This window comes from Phyllostomus hastatus, unplaced genomic scaffold (genome assembly GCF_019186645.2).
Source record: "Phyllostomus hastatus isolate PE091 unplaced genomic scaffold, TTU_PhHast_1.1 phas_scaffold_78, whole genome shotgun sequence".
Classification (NCBI taxonomy): Eukaryota; Metazoa; Chordata; class Mammalia; order Chiroptera; family Phyllostomidae; genus Phyllostomus; species Phyllostomus hastatus.
The window spans coordinates 112813061-112832104 of NW_025334041.1; the positions used below are offsets into that span (position 1 = coordinate 112813061).

Consider the following 19044-nt stretch of genomic DNA (forward strand, 5'->3'; position numbering starts at 1 on the left):
CTTGTGTCCTCAGGCGGCTTCTCTTCCACCTATTTAGCATTAAAATTCTTCAAGTTTAAGCCCCCTGTTTCTTCTTCTTCCTGTCTCTCCAGGTCACATTTCCTGTTCTCATAGCCTTGGTTTTGAACCATAGCTCATCATCTTCCAATTCTAAATTCCTGGCTGGGCTGTTCCTTCTAAGTCATGTCTGGGTAGTCAACTGTCTACTGCCCTGAATGTCTTGCAGAGGACGGCAGACGTAAGTGGTCTCCTTGCCCCCGCCCTGCTCTGTTCGCAGTAGCCCTCATGGCAGTGCTCTCTGCCCCAGTCACTCCACTCATCTTTAACGGCTCCCTCTCTCGCACCTCCTCCTCTAACCCTCTAGATTCTGCCTTCTTTGTATCTGTTGAATCTGCCTGTATCTCTTCAACTCTGAGCTCTACTCTCATCTCCATTGGACCACCGTCCCTGCTGGCCAGCAAGTCTCCTCTCTTCATCTACCCTTGTCTCCCCATTGCATCCCATCCTGTTGCCGTAGTGATACTTTAAACATCTGATCCTCTCTCCCACATGCACATCCACGTGAAGGAGAGTGTCAATCCTTCAGACCTTCCCTTTCCCCTTAGAACAGAGTGACAGAGGGGAGGAGATACCAGATCCGCGGTGGAAGGGTGAGGGTTTGGGTGGAGTGAGTGGGTAGAGAGGAGAGAGCAGATCGAATGTCAGAGCCACTCTGGGTTTCTAGTTGTGAATTAACTTACTTGGATCTCCCTGGAACATGGGGTCCAACGACTGTGTGCTTAATTCTTCCTTTGGAACAAATCCTGGAGAGGGCAGTAAAACTTCTGGTGACTGGAGAGAATAGGAAGCATCTGGTCTTACCCAGGGGATGGGACATAGTTGATATTCACACCAAGCTCAGGGGGCACTTGGCTTATTGGTAATGGTTGTCTCCACACCACCCCCATCTTAAGAGATAATAACAAATTACTATTTACTAACAGCCCACTAAAGACACAGTCCTCTGCTGGTGCTCACAGGGACTTGAAATCAAAAGACTCGAGTCCTGTTTCCTAATGCCTGTTAACTTATTCTATTTGAGGTTTCATGTCCTTATCTGCCAATGTTAAGTGCTTTGCCAGTATAATTTATCCCTCTGTAAAATTCTGAAAATCTTGAGGTCAGGGCATGTGCCTCGCTCATCATATAAACCTCCACTGTGCCCACCACATGTAGGTCCTCAACCAACATTTGGTGGTTGAGTCAATGAACAAAGATGAGTGAGACACGAGGAGGACCATCTAACGAGGTTGGATGCAAACTGGAGGGGAACAAAGAAGATACAAGTAAATCAAACAAACAAGAGGGTCTCAGATGCAACCCCTCTGAGGTATGAGATAAAGATGCACAAGAGTTTTGTGCTTTGAGAAGCTGTGTGTATGAGCTGCATTTCAGCCTCAGGGATTTTTTTTCTTTTGGAAGCTGTTTATATGGGAGCCAAGATCACACATATATCATGTAAGGAATTAAAAGACAATACGTAAGAATGCTTTTAGGCTTGGTAAGGCCAATGAGCTTCACAGACAGAGAACCACACCTGAAGGGAGTGTCCCTGTTTTCAGGATGCTCAACTCCCTGCCCCAGCCCCCACCCCCTGACTTTCCAGCAGTGAAGGAAGGCGCTGGGGGTTCTGCTCACTCTTGGCTGCAGTGAGTTTTCTCCTGGCTTGTTAGTTTTTCCAATTTGCAAAGCACATGATTTCATCTCCCCATTAAAGGTCAGCTTGCTCATCCCACTTCCTCACATCATTTGAAAACTTCACTTTGGGTGTCTACTGGCATTTCTCAGCCAGCAGCCTCTCAGAGGGGCTGCCCAGGGCTCCACGTGGGAGGTAGGGGAAGAAATGTGAGTCCGAAGCCCGAGTCCCCTGCTCCACCTCCGTTTCCCACCTATCAGTGAAATCTGCCCTTGTACCAAGAGCTGGACGGCCGTGTTTATTGGAGTTTCCAGCACTTCACGCAGTAAATGGTGAACAGCACTCATTCAGGGGAAAGGAAAACCTGAATACCCATTACAAAAAAAAATAATAATAATAAAGGGGAAGAGAAGGAAGGCAAAGCTTTTACAGATGGAGTGAGGATCTGAATCCACTTTGGGAGCAGGGCACTCACTCCCTTCTGGTATGTGGTCTTCAGAGTTTGCTTTTCCTTTGTTATCCAGTGCTGTCCCTTTACCCCAGGCCTCCTTTTGGGCGTCCCAACCTGCCCGCTGCGTGCTTGTCAGGCCCCCGTCTGGGAGGCAGAAGCTGCCTCTGGGCACCCCCCTCCCCGCCCGCTGTTGTTAGATGCCCTAGTCTAACACTGCGTGTCTTGATCTAGTCATGGTGAGGGGGTTGGGCTGTATCATTACCTGCATCTAAAAGCACCAGTCCAGGTTTCCACAGGTCCCTGTCCCCTGATTTTCAAAATAAAAAAGAAACAAACTTGTTATTTACATGAAATCAGCAGAATCCCTCACATGAGCTCCCAGGATGGTCACGTTTCCAGTTGTGGCGGAAAGTCTGGTGAAGGGGCATGGGGCCAGCCCTTTGGATGGAGCACCCTGAGATGCATGGGATTTTCTCATGTAAAGGTCTTGAAGCCAAAGACAAAAACATCTTTGCCCTGTTCTTTCTTTCACTGTGCATCAAGAATCATGGAATAATGAGAATCCTGGGATTCGAGGGGAACTAAAAGGTCATCCAACCCAAACCAAACCCCCAGCATGCTTCTATAACATCCTTACCAAATGAGCGGATGGCTAGTGCTTGAATACCTCCAGAGACAGGGAACTCATTACATATACAACCAAAGTAGTGCATTCTTTCTTGGAGTATTGAGACTTTGAGAACATTTTTTCATTGTATGCATCTGAAATCTTTATCCACCCATCCATCCCTCCACACTAATTAAGCACACAGCGTGTACCCAACATCATCCTAGGTACATTTGTCTCACCCACCCGCCTGTTTGTGCTCTCTTCCGTGAAATTACACGGTGGAAATGTGGCCCCATCAGGGAGCAGGCACTCATTTCCTAAGGCTCCGCTTCTCCCTGTGTGCCTCTGCAGAATAAAGCGAGTGGCACCGGGCGTTCTATCTGCGGTAAATGTTGCATGTTCCCCTGTCTCCCTCCACATGCGCGTGCACACGTGTGCACACACACACACACACACACACACACACTCTGGTGCTCGTAAAGTAGAAAGGGTGCTCGGGAAGGGGAGATTCTTGCCCAACAGTCCCTGACCTGTTTGGGGGAATCGCGGCTGGGAGGGGCTCTGAGGCAGCACAGACATGTCAGGAAGTCTCAAAAGGACACCAAAACAGCTGTTTCTGGCCCTCTCTCCCTTCCTCCTCCCTCACCCCTCCCCTCCACCTACCTCCAGCTCAGAAAGCCGAAAGCTGAGGCATAATCAACTGTGCGATTTCTTAAAGACCATCAGTGTTACGTCATGCTAGAATTATTAACACACTCAAAAAAAGTTATTGTTTTTCCACATGATTAAGATGCCAAGCTATCTGGAAAGTCACTCTGTGCCCTTGCACACTCTGGTTCATTAGTGAGAGCTGAGTGTAGTTTAGCTCGGCCATTAGCCAGTCCTGTGACCTTAAACAAGTCACGTGCCCTCTGGGAACCTTAATTCCTTTGTGAATAACATTAGCAGACCGGGCGAGAGGATCGCCACCTTCAAAATATTTATGATTTATATGTTTAAATGTTCTGCTGCTTTAGCCTTTGAACTCTATTGCCACCTACTGGTAAGAAAATATGCACTTTGCCCTTTCTCTAAAACAAAACAAAACAAAACAAAAAGGTGCTGGTGACATCTCAGGTGCTGCCCAAGGCTTTCAGCACCCTTGGATGGAACGGAGAATTAAGATGCTGGGTGCCATATTGCTTCAGCAGGAGACAGAGAGCTTCCCAGCATCGGGGATTCCAAGCCTCTTGCTCTTGTGCTCGGAGCTGGTCCTATTTGGTGGCACTTCCACTTACTTGGGACAAGCTCGACCCAAATCACTTTTATCCAAAAAGCCAAGGGCTGAAAAATATTTGGACAGCTGAGACTTGGTGTTTTTGGACTCGGTTGCAATGAGAAGGAAGTAAATCTGTAGTCTTTCATTGGGGCACGAGGGTGGTGTGGAAAAGAGAAATGGGAAGACTTGCCCTGTGTCTACCAGACACTAGCTGGGGACCTGTGGGACTCGCCTGCCCTTTCCGATCCTGAGTCTTCTCTTGTTGAAGCTGAAGCTGCAGACTTGTCCTGCCCTGCCTCCCCTGGTGGGAAATACGTTTTAAAACTCACTCTGAACAGTGGGAGGCACTCCTACAAAAACAGGGAATTAATTTTGTAACAACCCTTGCTTGATCACATCATAGAGGCAGTCAGTGTCTAAGACGAGTATTGGTTCTGAATGATTTCGAGGGTGAAAATGCAGAAACCATTAACATTTACTGTTACCGAGAGCGTACTTAGTGTCGGGCACTGACCACGCACGTGACAAGGTTAGGTCACGAGGGCCCGTGGAGTCAGGTTCAGCGATGACGCCATTTCACAGATGAGGAGACTGCTGCCCAGGGAGTGGCGGACTGAACTGCAAGCCCAGCAGGCAGGTCCTGAGCCCGCACTTAACCACTATCTGTGTATCACTCATGACCAGTCAGTGTTGCTGCAGTGTCTCCGGGTACTTGGTTAGGCCGCCGAAGAGCTCACTTCCTGGCACGCCACCTGCAATGGGAGGGCCCCGAACCACCCCGCTCTAAGACCCCGGTGATGTTTTTGCACTGGTTACAGCCCCTTCCGTTCCCGGCACATCTGGAAGCCACCAGCGAGGCACCCAAGTGGGAGCTGCAACACATGGCCTGTAGGTTGACGGAACAGAAGCAAAGGTGGCCCTTCCGCTCTCTGGTTTCTCCCCAGTGACTCCCCTGGGGTGCAGTTTTAGGAGGGGGTGGCATCTGAGAGGCATCTGGGAGAGTCTCCACACTTCCCCTTGTGGGTCCTGGCTTCCTGCCCCGAGGGCTGCACACTTCCTGTGAACTTCCTCTTGCTGCAGTGAACGGGGAAGCACACAGAGAGCAGGTGCTGCTGTGTGGGAGCCGTGGCCATGAAAACGCTGAGGACAGTCCGAGGTCCTGGGCAGGAGCTGTCACAGCAGAGAAGTCGACAGGCCCAGCTTTACAAAAGTATTACCCTCCAGAGCTTGGTGTGGCATGTTTGTTTGGGACCTGGCAGCCTTTTTTCATGGAAACGACATTAACTCCATGGTTAGGTTTCCAGGCCAGTGAAGCTTATTAATCAAACAGAGCTCATGGTACCATGAAGCCAGACGGCAAAAGGGTGGCTCTGGGGAAAAGTCACCTAGTTGTAACTGAAGTCTTTGGGAGCATACCACTCCTACTTCCTCCCGGGAAAACAGCAGGAGCAGCTACACTAGCACAGGTGGCTGCTGTCCCAGCCCAGAGGTCTGCTGGGAGGGCAGGGTCCGGCAGAGGGGGCTGCCTTTATTCACAGTGTGCAAGGGAGGCTTCCCTCCACCTGTAGGACCTAGTAGGGGGTGGGGCGTCCGGATTAGGAGAGGCTTCAAGTCAAGGGCTCTCTGGGACTTTGTGGAAAGGTCTGAGGTTGCAGGGAAGCAAAGTTGCAGTAAGGATGGTGGAGGGAGCAACGGTGGGTGGGTAGGGGGTAAAAAAGGAGCTGGGAGCATCTGTGCGGGTCAGGGAAATACGGTGTAATTATTGGGAGCATGAAGAGAAGGGAGAAGAAACAGAGAGAGGCTTATTCAACGGTAGAGAGCCAGTGGTTAAGAGGAGAGAATGTGGGCACATGCTGAAAGCCATCTCAGGTCACTGGGCAGTGAGAAGTAGGACCTGGAGGTAGGTACTGTGTCTTGTTGCCAACCATTCCCCTAGCTGTGTCTGATCCAAGTGGTGTGTCTGGGTGTTTGTGCTTTGTTCTGGGATGGGCAAGGTGAGGGCACAGGCTGCCCAGGTTGGGGGGCCTCTCCAGCAAACCCAAGCCAGTGGGAGCCGTTAGGTGTCTGGACTAGCACACATCTCTTTGGGTATCTCTTTAACACACAGAACAGACAAAGCCAAGAGACATTTTCTAGAGGTTAAAACAACTTGGCCTGCCTGCAAACTCGGGTGGCCTGGAGTTGAGGCCAGAAGTGTGTGGGGAGGAAGGTGATTGCAAATGAAGTAGAGTGGGGATGGTGAGCAGCAGGTAGCCTGGCCAGGCTGACCCCGCTCTGGCAGGTCCCTGAATAGCAAGCAGCTCCTGGAGAATCCTGCGCTTGGATACCTGAGGGGATTGCACAGGGTCAGCTGATCTGTGTGCAGCCAGAAGCCTGCTTCCTTTCCCTTATTTTGCCCCCTGATGAAAATGCCTTAGTTCACATTTTTCCTTGGAAGTCTGCTGAGCTCTCCATGGTTGGCCCTACTTTGGGGGGTTGCAGAGGAGGCTGAGATCCTGGCCAAGGGGATGGGAGGAAGGAGTGCCCCATGCTTGGCTGCCTGAGCAGTCCCCTGGGCCTATTAAGGCCTAAAATGGCCTTGGAGTCCTTGCCCTGCCCAGGGATCTGATTCTTAAGCCCTTTGTCCAGAATGACAGCAGGTACATTAGCAAAGGTGCAATCGTGAAGCTCGTAGAAGCTGCTAGCCCTGTCTGAGGACAGCATGGAGCCCCTGCTCCAATCTGGCATCAAAGCAAAAGAGAACCTACAGTTTCTAGGAATCTTTCAACATGTGGAGGACAGGCAGGTATCCCCTAGCAAAAGAAACACTAGTCTCTTTTCCTTGGAGGTCCAGCCCCGATCCTAATGTCCCGTGGCTGCAAAGGGAATTTTGTACTTCTATCAAGTCTATGTGCTTAGGGCTCAGAGTTAGCAGAAAGCCTCTAAGTGAACTCGATTTCCCCTTCTAATTGCCGCAGGCTTCAACTACATCAAAAGAACTTGCTTCATCCCTTTGCATTCGCAGTGCTGAGGATGAACCTTGCAGGGGTGCGCACAGAAGTGAGCAGAGGGGAGCCAGGGAGTGTCAGGATTCATAGGCGAAATCCTGGAGGAGAATGTATTTTATTCCCCACGTCATAGAAGGACCCGGGGAAACGTAGCTCTGCTCCTTCCTGGGAAATGATAAAAATTTCTCTTTCTTTTACCCTAGTTCCTGAAGTATAAGCCCCAGAGAGTATCCCTTTTCAGGTTTCTAAGAACCTAGTTACTGAATCCTTAGGAATTCCTATCACAAGCCCCCAGAATTGCCTCCCGGGAATGGCGATGAGTGAAAGCTTTACTTATTTAAGGCTTCCTTACTTTTCTTACAAGTTTCCTTACAAGTTGGGCCCTTGAGCCATGTCATTTGTTGGCATAACTGGCTTAATGCTCTCTGTCCAAATTTAAGTCATATGGCTAGGATTTGTAAAGACAGAACTTGTGTAAACAAGCTTAGCTTTCATCAGTAGCTAGAAAGGTGAGTTCAGGTTCTTACCTGGGTCGGCACAGGGGCTGTTTTTGCTGCTTGGGTAGGTGATGGTGGACCCGAGATCTGTAATGACATTTGACCGGTCAGAGCATGAATTTTACTCTCATTGTTCTCATTCTTTACATGCTCTAACCTAGAAGACATTACCAAGGCCAGAACCAAGGTAAAGCTTGTCCTTGGGCGGTCTGAACCTTACCCGGAGGAGGCATTGAAATGGAAAGAACAGAATTTAACTCAAAACACTAAATGAAAACTCCAGGTAATAATAACCCTTGTATTTCACATCCTTTACAAAAGCTGTATTTCTTTATACTTCATCATCATTACAATAATTCTCCTCGACCGTGCCACTCCTGAGGAGGTTAAAGCAATCCTTCAATACAAATGTCACTTAACAGTTAGCAATTTGCTTAAACGGTGTTAACATGGCACTGAGGCAAATAGCATTAGTGTTCAGTCACTTTTAAAGGTACACAATGGGTTATCCTTAATTACTCTGTGAGAGAATGAAATACGCTTCAGCATTCATTATTTATTGGGCAATGTGTGTGAAGCAAGGTTTTAAAAAGGAGAAAGGAGATGGGAGATTCTGTACAGAGAGACACAAAATCCCTTTGGGGGAAAGAGGATCATGTAAAAACCAGCTGAGGGAAAGAACCAAATTTCATGGAGTGGGAAAGATAAGAGGTCATGGAAAACCATCAGCTTCTCTTGCAACCAAATCTACCTGCCATCAGTTTTCCATTCCCTTTGCCTTTGTTCCAATTGTTTAGACACAACTCAAAATAGCTTTAGTCTAATTATAAAGACGACACATGCTCACTGTAAACATACGTGCTACGGAGAGTGAGCAATCACCTGCAGTGCAATCCCTGGTGTTGAGTACACAGTCTATACTGGTGTATAGTTTGGTATAGGGTGTCGTATCTCGTCTTGTACGCAGTGTTCTCACGCACAGCACACAGTGACACACAAGACACTGGCTCCCGTGCCGCTCTGTAGCCCACTTCTTTGAACTCACGATGTGTCGCAGGCCGGTCTTCTCCTGTCAGCAAGTGTGTGTCGTCATCACAATTTTAGTAGCTGTGTAATGACTTCTTTGACTGCTCCGATGGTGGACAATGAACTCTTTTCCATTTAGTTTTCTCTTATGAACACCATTTGTGTCCCGGCTTCTTTTCACCCATGGCTGGCGATTCCCTTAGAATATGTTTTTTGTGAGCGCAAATCCTGGGTCATTTTTCCACACTCTGCCATAACTGTGAATTATCAATTTCCAATGTGAATTTGGTGAAAAATGACACATTGCTTCATTTGCAGTTATCTTACTGTTGGTGAGGTCGACCATTTCCTGTAACATTTATTGGCCGTTTATAGTTCTTCCACTCTGGCTTGCCTGGCCATGACCTTCACCCATTTTTCTTTTGGAATGTTTGTCTTCCTATTTGTAAGACTGGATTGTAAGAAAAACCTTCCCCAGACACCTTAAGGAAATTAAACTTTCAGAGATGAGATAAGTGTTGGTGGAAAGGGAAATTGCATGAGGAAGGAACGGGCAGTTACAGATGCTGGTCCCCTTCCTGCCCCAGGTTTCACCACTTCCTTCTCTCCAGCTGCTCTTTGACAGAGGGTGCAGTGCAAAGGTGAATGATCAGAGCCATCGCCGTGCCTTGACACTAGGTGGCGCTCTGCTTCCCTCCCTGGTCTACCCTTCCTGGTGGAGGCATGTAATTTGCTACATCAGATGAGGCAACAATGGAGCTTCTTAAAATGAACCTGACCAGGGAAACAATGCTGGGAATAGACACTCTACCTTGTAGACCTGTGGTAAATTCAGCTGACTCTGTAGGTAGGCAATCTTTTCCATCTTTTCCAGAGCTCTTTCCTCAGCATGTGTACAGATACGGTTCTCTAGGCTACCCTCTGCCCCCTCTCTTCCCACCACCCCCGGGCCCTGGGACACAGCTCTGTGGCCTCCTGGCTCCTGTGGGTGCCAATAGCACCTCATCCTGAAGAACAGTCTCACTCCTGCCTGGGAGAGGAGGTCTCTGTCACTCTGGCTCTTGGATTCCTTACCCCCAGCCTTGGGCTTTTTTCTCAATATCTTGCTAACTTTGCACATTCGTGGATCAGTTAGGGGGCTCTGCGGCCTTGGTGTCCAGCCCTGGCTTCCTTGGAGTCCTTTCACCTACCTCGGTCCTCTTCTCCTGTCTTTCCCTGCCACACACTTTCTCCTTTCTACTGGAATCCCTCCCAGTTCCTACGTCCTGTCTGAGAGGCAGCTCTGTACCTCGCTGTAGAGCAAAGGCGACTCACGGACCCCGAATGCAGGCTGCTCCTGTCCCAGCTGCACACTTCTCGGGTGTCTTAGGACGAAGTGATCTGCCGCAGGGTCTTGGTGGGGAGTGTTCACCCAAGTAGCCCAAGATCCCAGAACAGTGCCTGACACATAGTAGACACTCAATACATATATGTTGAATAAATAAGTGAATTAGAACACCCTTATCCAAGTCACTTCTCAAATCTTCTGACTACACTCAAAATAAGAGAAAAAACCACCCTTGCTAAATACAATAACAGCAACTCCCTTGCTATCAGCAATAGAGTTATTCTCTTATAATTGGCAGAATATTTCCAGCCATTTGAAGACACAAAGGAGTTATTTGTAAACTGAATATTATTTAGTATAGTTGGTGTAGAGTATTACAACAAACACCTATAGCCACAGGTTAAGGCAGGCATTCATGAGGGCAGACTGGTGGTGACCTAGGGCTGGAGTGGGAAGAGATTAGTGTGACCTAGTGAGTGATGCGATGGGGTCCAGGGTTTCTTATTTGGGTGATCAGATGTTCTAAAACTGATTGTAGTGATGCTTGCATAACTTCATGAACATGCTAAATGCCATTGAATTGTACACTTTGAATGGGTGAACTGTATGGAATGTGAAAGTATCTCAATAAAGTTGTTATGATAAAAAGATGTAGGGCTTCACACATCAATTTTCACTTTTCTTCTGTCCTGAAGAAAGTCCTTTGTGTGGGCAATACAAGTTGCTAAAAGTCCTCTCTTCCTCCCCTCCACCGTCCTGGGTCTGGCCCCTTTCTTAGCAATTCCAGGGCACGCTGCGTGGACGCTTGCTCCCGGAGTACGGGTCCAGCAGTCTGTGGGGCAGCCGGGGTGCGGGCGCTGGACGAGGATGAAGAAGGAACGCTGACAGGCGGGGAGGCTGTCGTCCAAGGCTCCTGTCCCCAGGCCAGGAATAATGAAGCTTTGCCAGGTTGGGAGCCACTGCTTCAAGTTGCTTGAGGTTTTCCATAAGCACAGGCCCAACTTGTAGCAGGGTTTCCAAGCTTCCAGTGTAGCCAAGCAAACACGCTACATGTTTAATTATACGTGTTATGCAAAAATTGGTGTCCTCTAAGGAGACACCAGGAAGGAGCAAACAAAAACTTACTCAGCTACTCAAAAATCTTTGAACGAATCGAGGGCCCTCAAGTCCAGAGCCTAAAACTAAGAGAAAGGAACACGTCTGCCTATGGGACCCCTGCCCCCCAGCGTGCTTCCTAAGTGTTTTCTCTCTTGCTGCCAGGCATAGGGTGCCTGTGTTTGTATCAGCCTGAGTCCAACACGAACAGGATGGTGGGGGAGTGTCTACTGTATTTCAGCAATTATTTTTATGGTGTTTTCATTTGGGGACTTTATATCATCGCTTCTTCCATGAGTTGTTCATTGAATGGAATAATAATCATCTCTATTTCATAGGCTTGTTGGGAAGATTAGATAAAATAATGCGTGCAGGTTGCCTGGCACACAGAAAGCCCGGACTATCTACGTTCCATTATTTATTCTTAATTGTGGTGGGAGTTGAGGGTGTCTAATACTCTCTAATCTTGCCACCCACCCCCTGCATGTCGAGGCGGGTCAGGCCCTGTATCTGTGACACTTCATCAGTGCCTAGGTGTTGGTTTATGGCAGGGAAGCCTCCTGCAAGGGGAGTCACAGGAAGGCCAGGCTGCTGGGGTTCAAATCCCAGCCACTGCCTGGCTGTGGGATTTGGGGCTAGCTTCCTCACCATCATCCCCCTCTTTGGTTTCCTCGTTGATACAGTGGATCAGTCAAATTGAAAGTAATGTATCTACTTGAGAGGGTTGCTCTGAGGATTTAATAGGCTAATATTTGTAATATTTAAGAGGCTAATATTTGTAATATTTGTAAGACGGTTAGGAAAGTGGGTAACACCTTGAGGGTGCTGTTCGTATTTGTTAAATGAGAAGATGGAGTGAGAGCCAGCGACGCTCTGACACAGAGGAGGAAGGGCCATTGCTGTGTGGCCGTAACATCTGGAAGATGGAGGTGAGGCTGAAGAGATCAAGTTCTGAGCACTTCCTGCTTGAAGGAAACGGTGGCACCAGGTGGGAGATATTTAGAGCAAATTGCTGAGACAACAGTGGCACTTCAGTGGTGGAATTTTCCAGCCCCCTGGCCAGCAGACCTTCAGAAGTGAGGGAGGCACTGGTTAGCCCAGGATGGCTACACAGAAACTGAAGACCGGATTATCGAGGAGCTCCTAAGGTTCTGTTGGAGGTAATACTAAGACTGATTCCATAAACTGGACGTTGGTAAAACCTAAAACATGACTTAGGAAATGGATACGAACAGTCAGACAAAAAGTAATCAGAAAAGGAAGAAAAGTTTTGGCTATCTGGCTTTTTCTAAAGGGATTCTTTTGGTTTTGTTTGTTTCTAATTTTGAAAACTTCCAGGGGTCTATCATTTGTCTCTTAAAACAAAACAGAACTTAAGACTATTTACATAGAAACCTCTTATCCCTTCAACTGAGCATTGGGAGAAATGAGGATTTTGTAATGGGAAAGTTTCATGTGATATTCCACCTTCAAAAGTATGATAACAAAGGTCCTATTATTGAATCTATTTTAAGCCCCTTCTACATGGTTCGCTTAGCTCTTAGCAAACTATGATACTAAACTATAATTACTGGGCTCAGGTTTACCCCTTAAATTGGGAGAACTCAACCACATACCCCCGGCCCAGGTCTCAGGCATCCTCCCTGCTCACCCAGTTCTAAGGAAGGGTGGGAGAAGGTCACCACACACAGGCATTCAGACAGAGGGGCTCATCTAGAAACCAGTCTCCCACTTTTTTGCATGTGGAAACAGTCTACCTACTGACCCGGCTCCTGGCTCCTGTGGCCTGCAGGCTGTGGTCTGGGGCTGCTGGTGGTAGAGTCCACAGACGGGGATGGCTTTGGCAAGGTGGTGGGGGTGCCTTCCACTGGGGTGGTCCCCGGTGCCTGCGTCAGGGTGACTGGCTGTGCGGTTGTCCCTGGGACTGATGATGGCTTCTGATAGGCTTTTGTGGTCTCACCTGTGAGAAAATGAAATTACACTGGGGCCTATTAAACAGCCAGGAGGCTCTTCAGGCCAGAAATAAGATAAGTGTTTATTGAACACTAGCTTAGGAACAAAGCCCACCTGCCCTGCAGGGATGCACAATCTAGATGGTGCAATAAACCGATACACAAACCAAAGATTAAATAACAATAAAGCGCTTAAACGACAGTTCAAGCCTCAAAAAATGTAGACAAGGCAGCAACATGATTGATCACCAAATTAATTTTCCAGACGCTGGAAGCAATGGGTCATGAACATAATACCTTTTTGGTGTTTTAATTAGCATTAGCCTACGGATAGAAGGTACTCTTAGCTTTCGCTATGACTTACTTTTAGAGAATGCATTCTAGATTTCTAGTGTATTCACAATTTTAAATGTGTCTCAGTTTGTTACTACTCTGGGTGCCCTGAGAGTATCTCTGAAGGTTTAGGGCAAGGGGACAAGTGGCTACCCACTGGGCATTGGGGATTGTCTTTAGAACCATGGGTTTGGGCCAGAAGGAGATACAAAATGGTCCCACAGACAAAGAGCACCCCAGTCATGAAAGGGCAACAGGCCCCTCACAAATGCCTGCGGGACCCTGTGGAGGGGGTTCTGCCAGCTTCTATATCTGAGCATCTGAATTCATTTCCTAGGCTGCTGTAACAAATTACCACAGACCTGGTGGCTTAGAACAGAAGTGTGTCCTCTGACAGGTCTGGAGGCCCGGAGTTGGATGTCAGTATCGCCTGGCTGAACACCAGGTGGCAGCGGGCCCGAGCTGCCTTGGGAGGCTCTTGGGTAGAGTCCGTTTCCTGCCTGTCCCGCTTTCTGGTGGCTGCTGGCATGCCGTGGCTTGTGGCCACATTACTCCAATCTTAAAGGCCAAGTGTCCTCAAGTCTCTCTCTGTTCCATCTTCCGCTGACCCCCTCTGTGTGTGTGTTAAAGCTCATCACATGTTACAAGGACATATGTGATGGCATTTAGGACCCACCCAGAGAATTCAGGATCATCTCCCCCTCTCAAGATCCCTAACTCAATCACACTGGCAGTGGCCATTTTTGCAATATAAGGTAACATTCACAGGTTCCAGGAATTATGACATGGATGTTTTAGGGTGAGGAGGGGCTACATTTCAGCCTACCACAGCATCCCAGCTCCAGCCTTAACTCGGCTCAGGGTGGGTGTGTTTTTGGTACACAGGTCAGCAGGCCTAGAGGAGAGCCCCCAAGACAAGAAGGTGCTGCACCTTTGTGGGAACCGTCCGACTTCCCCTTGACACTGTTCAGCACGCTGGGAAAACCGAGTCTGCCGTGGCCCTGGACCAACTTTGCAGAGAAATGTGTAGGCAGGGTGTTCAGATCCACTGCCCAGCACCAGCACCTGTACATTCCCTCTCCCTGACACTGCCACCTCCACAGCAGTCAAAGCATTGACTTGGGAGAGCAGGTCGGCAAACAGCCCCTGCTATGGGGATGCTCCTGTAGGCACTGGCCTGCCAAGGCAGGACGCAGATCCCTCATGTACCCTGTTCCACCTCTAAATCGGCCTGTGGACCGTGCCAGATAAACTGCTAAAGAGCTGGCAGCGGCCTCAGGGGTCTGGCCAGTCCTCACGCCATTCTTGGGCGAAGCTGAACCTGTGATTTATGACATTTCCATTAATTTAAAGGAATTGAGCTTTCATAACAAGTCTTGGGGAAGTTTCTAATTTCTCTCAGGTACTCTTCTGTTTTAGCCTCTGGTAAATGCTACCAACATTAATGCTTCTTTAGGGAGATGAAGCCCCAGGTTCAACCTACCTCATTTATATAGGGAAGAACCATTTAATAGGATCACTTACGTATTTTATGAAATGGGATATATTTATTAATTTGGAGAGAAATATATAAATAAACTGACAGGACACTATACTTGCAGATTATCAATCAAACACTTGCCTGTTTTTATTTAGCTCAGAGTAGCTTGAGGCTCTAGCCAATTAACAGCTGGCTGCCTAGGGTCGCTTGCTGTCTCTTGCTGTCTGTACGAATAGCATTTACATTTCAGGAATGTCTGTCCTCAGCAGAAGCTGCCCAGGGCAAATCAAGATACTTTCTATTGTTTGAGTGAGAGAATTCCCCACAGAAGAAGGTGGTTACCCTTTGTGGGGTCATCCTAACCTGATCTACCTGTTCACGCACATTCTTGGAGCGATTAGGAAGTATTTTATAGGGGCGTGCTGAGGCCTGGACGCTGCTGGCCCGCAGCTGCACCTCTCCTGCTTTCCCCCACTTTCTGTAGGAATTTATCGCCTGAGAAAGAGCAGCCACACAGGGGCCATCCTTTTTTACAGTTCTCACTGGAGTTCTTTGAGTGGTGAAATGTACCCCATGGTGGGACTATCCCTTTAAAGAGATGGCCCTGTATTTGGAAGCTGAGCAAGATCCCAAGGCTCCCTTTTTTGTTGGAATTCTTGTAGTTTAGCTCAGTGCCTGGTACACAGAAGGCACTCAACATCTGGTTATTGAATAAATGAATAAATACAGGAATGAATGAACTTAATGTTTCCCACTATGACAACTACACATGATCTCATAATAGGATAGTTAATGCCCAGGGAGAGTGTCCTTGAAGGTTGAGATGGTTTGGTGGAGGGACAAGTGACATCACTGGCAATACTTGACCTGATGTTCTAACTATGGCTTTTGCTCATTTGAAATTTATGTGCAAGAAAGCCTGCCCGGCGTCCCCGCACTCCTCTTGGGCATCAGGGACACAGGCACATGGAACAAGTGCTTGCTGGGGGTGGATGGCGGTGAGCTGGGCCTTGGGGCGTGGGGTAGAGAGAGAAGTTTGGGAAATGGCCTCTGATGTGGAGAATGTAGAAACAAAATGGACTTTATAGTTGAAGCTGCTCTTTGGCTATAATGTCTCTCCCTACACTTTACCACCATTGAGGGGATATGATCAGCATTTGAATGTTGTGTGGGTCAGTTGGAGTGGTGCCCTTCATACGGCAAGGAATTCAACATATTGGAGGGTCTGCTTCCTTATCTGAAAGTGGGGTGCCACTGGCACTCTGCCTCGGCGTCACTGTGAAGGACAGGCGTCTGGCACAGAGGAAAAGCCCCATCGATCATCGACGGCTGCAGTGGCAGGTGGTTGTCCCGACTCTCCCTGTTGTCTAGATTCTGGCTACGGCCTCAGGCTGAAGCCGGAAGGTGCCAGAACCATGTTCTAAATGAGGAGAGGTGCCACCGAACTTCCCACAGGTGGGGCTGTTTGAGTAGAACCCAAATAATCACCGACCCCACCTCACCAGGGCCAGTCAGCAGAAGAAAAGGACCAGAAGAAGAGAAAGGGTTAGTAGCCACTGCTTGGGGACAGCAGTGTTCATGGTGAAAGAATCTTTCCTCCTTTCCTTCATGCCTTGTTTTCCCTAAAAGCCAAGGAAAGGGGCTTCAAGGGACTTGCTCACTAAGCCCACGGGGGCCTACAGGGAGGGGAGACAGGCCTCTCTTCCGCCCTCATCTTTCTGAGCCACAGCACCCAAGGGCCCACCTGGTGCAATGCACAAACAGAGCTTGCTGAAAAGGTTTGTGGGAGTATTTTTGGAGACTGGAAGTATTCTTTTTCTCTTGTGGACAAATAGGGGGTGCTTGACACATGATCCCTGAAACTGGGGGGCTTACTTGAACATAGAGATTTTTTTCTGAAGTGGGGAGAGGTGCAGGGCTCAAAAGGTCAAAGGTGAAGTGCGATGTGAAGAGAAAGGACACCTCACTCATTCTTGCTCTCCTCTAACCCCTGAGGGGAAGAAGAGCGCCCCAGCCATTCCTATAGCTCTGTGCAAAGGGGCTGCCCAGAGGCCGCTGAGCTAAGGAACAGACAGCTAACTCAGCGAAAGAGGTGGGGCATGGATCTCTGGTCCAACAAGAGGAGACCAGGATGCATCTGAACACGGACCCCTGGCTCCAGATACACCCACACGTATCACATGCTCAGAAACCCCTGAGAACTGCTGGCTTAGAGGAGACAACAGAGAGGCCAGGACACTCTCCCTCCCTCACGGGCCACTTAGGGCATCTCTGTCACCTATTCCCATTCTCTGTGCCCACACCAAGAGGGAAGGAGGCATCTCAGGAATGGTCCCGAGCCACCATCATCTGCTGCCAGCTTGGGTGTAGGGGTGGGGAGCAGCTCTACCTTGCACTTCAACCCAAACAAGTCTACATTACCAGAACAATTAAGACATCATTGAAAATACAGTTGGAGAAGTAACTAGGGGGAAAAATGGAAAACATTTTCTATTTGAATGCCAAGGCTTCTCAAATCAGGACTCTTTATATCCACTCTTATTAGCATAAAACAATACAGATTGATGGTATAGAGAGAGGTTTCTGGAGCCAGACTGTCTGGGTTTGATTCTAAGCTCTGTTATGTACTAGCTGTGTGATAAAGGGCAAGTTATTAAACTTCTCTGTGCTGTGTTTTCCTCAAACTGAAAATTAGGGCTAAGAATAGTACATCCATGGTGTTGCTGGGGTGATTAAATGCAATAATCAGCTCTTGGAACAGTGTCTGGCACACAGCAAATGCTCAATAAATGCTGGCTTCTCTTGCTATTCTTAAACAAGTTCTCCTGAAGTGCATGCACCAAATCAGCTAGCCCATCAAATTTCTGGAAGCAATACCAAATCTCATTATAACACAGCTCACAGCTTCCCTTTGGGGAATCAAAGTACTCCCAGAGACACAACACTGCATAGCCCTCTTCCCGCTTTAACGGAGAAGCCTACAGAAAGGTATTTTTTTTGGCCTGAGGTCTACCTGTGCCCACACGGCCTTTGTGGTTCACACGATGCTGGGCCGGCACGGCCTCAGAGACCGTGTGTCTGTGGCCTGGGTTATGCAGATGAGCTGCGTGCTGTTATCTTATAAACCACATCATTCTCTTTGCTCCCCTTCATTTCATACCTAAGTGAAGGCAGCCTTTTGCTTTTCAGCTGCCAGGGAATATTTCCAAACAGAATGTTATCTCTAAAGTAACAATACAAGGCAACGGTCTTGAAATCTGAATGAAAATGACACAAATACAGAGACGATCTTGGAATTGCAAAAACCAGAAAACTAAAATAAAGCCTTGTCCCTCAGTCCCAGCCATCAGATCCCACTGATTTCTGGGCCCCTCTTCTGGCACTGCTTAAAATATTCCTGCAGTCAGTGGGCCTTGACTGGTTTAGATGTTAATTTCTACACTATCTCCTAAAACACAATAAATGCGTGTGTATGAACTCAGAAGACTTAGATGAAATCACTCGTGAACACTTGCCTGCTTTGGCCGTTGGGCTTTTAGCTGATGAATATGTAAGAGTTGATGGATAGGTTACGCCCTTTTGGGGTTTACCTTCTGCAAAAAGAGAAGAAGAAAAGATTTTATTTCTAGGGTTACAGGTTTTAGATGGCTCTGTTCTGAGAAGCCGATTCCCTCCTCCTGATTGATCTTTCTTGAGTTCAGTAAGATCAGTCCATCTACCCCATGTTGAATTGTTGATTATAACACAAAAGTCAAATGGCATTTTATTTTCTGGGGTAGCCTGTGCTTTATTAGTATTCAAAAAGAAGCAATAAAATCTCCATGACTCAGAGTTAGCATTAGCAAATGTGTTTTTGCCCATGAAGATGGGACGTGGAAGCTGTTTTTCATACACGTGGCTTCGAATGTTTAATTAGGTCAGGAGATGGATGCAAAAACATCCCCCATGCTCCCCTTTAGATGCCAGAAGGCTCTGGTCCCAGGCTGGCTGTGCCTGAGTGGCCGCCCCTCACTTTTATGGACCCTGTGGGGTCCGTTGGGAGTTCCACGGCACTACAGACACCTGAAAGTAGGTAAATGTGGATCAGCTTTGAAAATACCCATTTGTTGCCCACCCAGAGAGAGGAAGCTTAGATGCCAGGCCAGGGAGGGAATGTTAATGTATATCGGGGAAATAATGGAGGCATGCGAAACAAGACCAGTCAGAGGGTAGGGGCTGGGTAAGCAAGGACAGAGCTGGACAGGACTGAAAATTGCCCAAAAGGCTGTCCCCCGCAGCCTTCCCCCACCATGAAGTCATGCTTCACCATGAAACAGAAAGTGTCTCTGGAATGTAATGGAGTCTCCCAAAGGC

At 48.1% G+C, this 19044-nt stretch overlaps 1 protein-coding gene across 2 annotated transcripts in view; it reads right to left on the reverse strand.

Annotated features, from left to right (window-relative positions):
• The window catches only part of VIT (vitrin), a 93637-nt gene that overhangs the window by 25609 nt on the left and 48984 nt on the right, over window positions 1-19044 (reverse strand). The window contains exons 7-11 of one of the 2 annotated variants that reach the window (XM_045828795.1): window positions 18207-18284; window positions 12692-12886; window positions 7509-7565; window positions 2389-2433; window positions 741-803 (exon numbers count right to left, since the gene is read on the reverse strand). In XM_045828795.1, coding sequence (XP_045684751.1) covers window positions 741-803; window positions 2389-2433; window positions 7509-7565; window positions 12692-12886; window positions 18207-18284 — 438 coding nt within the window. The remainder of the gene's footprint in view (window positions 1-740; window positions 804-2388; window positions 2434-7508; window positions 7566-12691; window positions 12887-18206; window positions 18285-19044) is intronic. The other variant, XM_045828797.1, reaches the window with a different exon arrangement.